General features: G+C 44.5%; 2 protein-coding genes across 2 annotated transcripts in view; both read left to right on the top strand.

Moving 5' to 3' along the window:
• Nucleotides 1–1028, top strand: part of PHALS_02550 (conserved hypothetical protein) — a gene marked incomplete at both ends in the record, with an annotated part of 1407 nt that extends 379 nt beyond the window's left edge. The window contains one exon of the mRNA XM_024716950.1: nt 1–1028. This exon is cut by the window's left edge and continues 379 nt beyond it. Within this exon, the coding sequence (XP_024582497.1) occupies nt 1–1028 (1028 nt within the window).
• A 1111-nt stretch (nt 1029–2139) lies between these two features.
• Nucleotides 2140–4209, top strand: PHALS_02549 (iron zinc purple acid phosphatase-like; the record flags this gene model as incomplete). Its single annotated transcript, XM_024716949.1, has 1 exon — nt 2140–4209. One exon carries the CDS (start codon nt 2140–2142, stop codon nt 4207–4209), a length of 2070 nt encoding a protein of 689 aa, XP_024582496.1.
• Nucleotides 4210–4804: the final 595 nt, after the last annotated feature.

Genomic DNA, 4804 nt, shown 5'->3' with positions numbered 1-4804 from the left:
GAAGTTATACGAGAAGTGGCGGGTCTGACACGGCTGGACTGGGAGGACGAGGGGGTCCGTATCGACTGAATAAGGGCCACCCAGTGCACCAGGTTTCTCAAGAAAAAAAGAACGAAGTGACTGCTCAAGCACGTGCTCGTGCTCACGAGATGGCACAGGAGACTTTGGCTGATAAATTACGCGAGATCGACATGAGTAGGCACGAGTGGCAAGCCTACCAAACGTATTACAGTCGCGTTGAACGAGAATGTTCTCAACTGCGTGCGGTGCTAGCAAATCTCAAAGCAGTGGCTCAAGAGCGAAACTGGTTACGTCACCAGTCCAGCGGTGAGCTGGACGATGGCAAACTTGTTGATGGTGTAGCAGGCGATCGTCTCGTGTTTAAACGTCGAGGCGTTGGCGACATTCCTTGCGAAGCCCTACCTGGAGATCACCGAGAAAATGATTTGAAACGGGTAGTTTTTGTTATGGATGTGAGTGGTAGTATGTATCGGTTTAATCCACAGGACTCCCGATTGGAACGGATGCTCGAAACTTCTTTAATGATTATGGAAAGCTTTGCAGGATTTGAACACGAGCTGGATTATTGCATATCGGGACATAGTGGAAATTCGCCTGAAATTTCTTTCGTGGAGTTTGGAGCGCCACCAAAAGACCGTAAGGAACGACTTCGTGTGCTTCAAAAGATGGTAGCCCATACACAGTACTGTCGTAGTGGAGATAACACAGTAGAGGCCGTGGAACGAGGGATTGAGCGCGTAGCTGCGCTATCAGGAAAAGATCGCTTCATGTTTGTTGTGAGTGATGCCAATCTCGAGCGATATGGTATTGAACCTAGAGATCTCGGTCGTAAACTCGTTGCTGATCCTACCGTCCAGGCTCATGCTCTTTTCATTGCATCGTTTGCAGATGAAGCCGAGCGAATTCGTTACGAATTGCCACCTGGCCGAGGTCATGTATGCCTTGACACGTCGGATTTACCTCGAATGTTCAAGCGCATCTTTACGTCTACTCTCGTCGATAATTGATTGATATAGCCAAAGTGTCAAGTGACGTTGACAATGATATCTCGAGACTTAGTATTTGAAGTAAGACTGCATGAGGTGAGTTCGTTCAAATTCATATGCTCATCATCGAGAAGCGGCAAAGACAATGGTTTTCTTAGCTTTTGAATGTATAGTTCGTCTAAAGTTTTAGCTTAGAGCTCATATTATATTGAAAGATTTACTCGTACTGTAGAGCCTATCAATAAGGATCCAAATATTTTTTTGACTCACACTTTAATGTCTGCAGCAACATCTGTTCTACCCTGTTCTTACTGCTTTGATCTGCCTTTACCGTCTAGGATTCGTGCGACCTTACGCGCTTGTGCAGTTATTAATGTTTAAGTTTCAGTACTGTAAGGTATAAATTAGTAGACTTACATCGCATGGTTTTTGTGAAGCGTTACACCTCCATGTGAAATGCATGACCTCATCAAAGACAGCACAGCAAGTATACGAATAGCAAAAACATGTATAATATTCCCACCATAGTACAGAGATGTTATAGAATATGTCGTTTTATTCTCAAACACCGAACATTGCCATACTATCGACGGACAGATAGGCAGAAACAAATCAATGTAAATATTTACATAAAAATACGACTGTGTAATGCGACTTGGGATGAGCTGATGCACAATGGAATGACAGACAACGACGAGACTGCTTCGTCGGCTGTCTGGCATTTCTTTAAAAAAAATTTATAGTATCAGGTGATTGTCTGCTTAAAAAATGGAACTGACCTCGTTGTTTCAGAACCTAAAAGGCAATTTTGAGTTTTCTCTGCAGCTGCTGTGAAAGAAAATTTAGTATTCCAAAATCATTGAAAATAACACGAAAAAAGTAAATACTTCAGTGCGATGGAAGAGGCCTCACTTCGAGCTCTCCTTTCCCAACTGCGTCCGTTCCATCGAGCATATATCAAGTATAAATTAAACGCCCGATCGCCGGCTGACATCTTGGACTTCACCGGCAGCAAAATTTTACTTTTCCGTTAAGCTGGGCAACATTTCTCATATATATGCGTTATGCTATTGCTCTACCTTTGCAGTGCTATTTTGCTTGACACTTGAGCCATACCACTTCATTTTCAAACATGCCAGCCCACACACAGAAAAGCAAAGAGGCTTTTGTCAAGAAGGAACAACCGACCACTGCGTATCTATCCATCACGGTAGAACCTTGTCCTGAGCCCTCAATTCCCACATTTGACAAGAGTGTCGAATCCTGCGTCGTCTCAAAGATAACGTTACTGCTAGCTCTGCTACTGCTAGTAGGGATAACCATCTCTTTGACTTCATTCGAGACTTCGTTCGAGACTTCATTAAGCTCGATTGAAATTTTTAATGAGCAAGAACCTGATGACGCCCACGATTTCGAAAAACGTGAGGTGGAAAATTGTGTGCCATATGACATTTACTCAACAATCGTTGGATCTCAAGCCTTTGTACAATGGTCAACACGACGTACGTATATTCCTCAAGTAAATCTTCAAAAGGCTGACGATGCCAGCCCAGCACTCGCGAATCCGTGGCGTTCATGCCATGACGTGGTCAATGATGTTGAAGTTCGCTACCGTCGACTTGGTGCAAACTTTACAATGCTCGCTTCAAAGGAGCCTTTCATGAGGAAGGTTGCAACCTCAAATGCTACAAGCGAAGCCACGTTTAGTTCGCACTCTGCTTGGATCGATCTCGATTCAAACGAGTCGTCTTACGAGTTCACTGTCGGCTCAATTCTCCACGGCTGGTCGGCAATTCACCGACTTGGTGTCAACATCCCGTACCGAGGAGATGAAGCAGAGCATTGCCGTCCAAAACATGTCCACACGGCGTATGGACACACACCAGACAGTTTTTCCGTGCAGTGGATGACCAAGCAGTTTTGTGCAAAGGGAGTCGCTCAGTTGAGGCTAGTGGAAGGGTATCATGCTCATATTGACATCGACATCATCAAGACGACACCTGTGATGGCTTATGCAAACACGACGCTGTTTGAGGATGATGGTAAAGCTCAGTCCAAGCGCTGGATGCATGTTGTAAGACTTGAAGGCTTAAAGCCTGATACTAGATACACTTACGTCGTAGGAAATACGCACTACTCGTCCTGGTCGATTCCGTTTGTGACTAAAACGGCACCCGCCCGGTCGATCGTTGGAGACCAGCCCAAGCCGATGCGATTTCTCGTAACTGGGGACATCGGTTACCAAAACGCAGCTACATTACCGATGATGCAATCTGAAGTCGCAGAAGGCAGCGTGGATGGCGTGGTGTCTGTCGGAGATTATGCGTACGATCTGGATCTGATCGACGGCCACGTAGGAGATATCTTCATGCAGCAGATTGAACCAATGGCTGCCAGTGTACCTTTCATGGTTTGTCCTGGAAATCATGAGCATCACAACACCTTTAGCCACTACTCTGAACGCTTTCGACTCATGCCAAGTAACAAATACGAAGGGGTCGAAACAGTGCATGTCGGTGGCCATTCAAAAAACGTCGAGCCCCAAAAGGTGCCTAACAATTGGTTTTACTCTTACGACGTGGGACTTGTGCACTTTACTGTCATCTCAACAGAAATTTATTTCAAAAAGACGTTTGAGGTCGACGGTGACGTGATTGCACGTCAGGAAGCGTGGATAGAGCAAGATCTTGCCAAGGCTAATGCAAACCGGGAGCAGACTCCGTGGCTTATTGTCATTGGACATCGTCCGATGTATTGCACGTCTGATAGCACTAATTGCGGCGAGAAGGCGGCAATGCTTCGTAACAGACTCGAAGACAAGTTTCATAAGTATGGCGTTGATCTTTATCTATGTGGCCACCAGCACAATTATGAGCGAGCATTTGACGTGTACAAGTCAAAGACGTGGAAGCGGACGCGCAATATGCGTGCTACGACGCACATTCTTTCAGGAGCATCGGGTCAGTACCTTACGACGATCATGCGCAAATCTTTTGAACGACCGACAGAGACCTGGGATGCCTTTCGAAATAACATCTTTGGTTACTCGCGCATGGAAGTTGTGAATGCCACGCATTTAAACTGGCAGCAGGTTGAAGCTGACCCAGAGAACCCAGCTGCACGTGGGCTATATGGAAAAATCATTGATGATGTCTGGCTTGTACAAGAGCGACACGGTAGCTTTGATGTTGTGTCGGAATAATCTTCTGAAAATAATATTGCAAATGATATAATAATAACTTCTGATCTGATAAAAACAAATTTTGCAGGCTTAGTCATCAAAAGTTTTCGTATTGCTACAAATTAAAGTTCCAAACATTATTCTGCATGCATCTGCTTACATTGTCAAGTAGCAGATTATACTTACTCGGCCATGACTAAGATACAATGTTTCCTTCCGCCGGAATATTTGTCCTCTTGCATTTTTCTTGATTTTTTCTTGTACGATTTTTTTATCCTGAAAACTGCTCAAGTTACGTTTTATTTGTTTTGAATGTTCAACTGCAGCATTGAGCTGCTCGTAAAATATTCACGCAAAAAATAGAACCAAAATCGTGAGAAGCATAGTTCTTTGAGTTCTAATGACCTGATTTAATATTACTATATATGAAGGCAATTAGCGGGTACACAAATATAAATTAGAAGCGACTCATGTCTCGGGTGTCTTAACCGTCTAACCAGGCGTAATGGATGTGATTTATGTTCTTGTCCACCCGTTGAGGGGACGAGAACGGGTAGAGAGTCAAGTAATATCTCCGTCTACAACATAGCTCTTCATGCCCGACTGGCTCGTAAGA

The sequence above is a fragment of the Plasmopara halstedii genome (assembly GCF_900000015.1).
Source record: "Plasmopara halstedii genome assembly, contig: Scaffold_2061, whole genome shotgun sequence".
In the NCBI taxonomy this organism is placed as follows: Eukaryota; Oomycota; class Peronosporomycetes; order Peronosporales; family Peronosporaceae; genus Plasmopara; species Plasmopara halstedii.
Note: the sequence above shows the minus strand (reverse complement) of the source record. Positions and strands in the feature narration are given on the sequence as shown.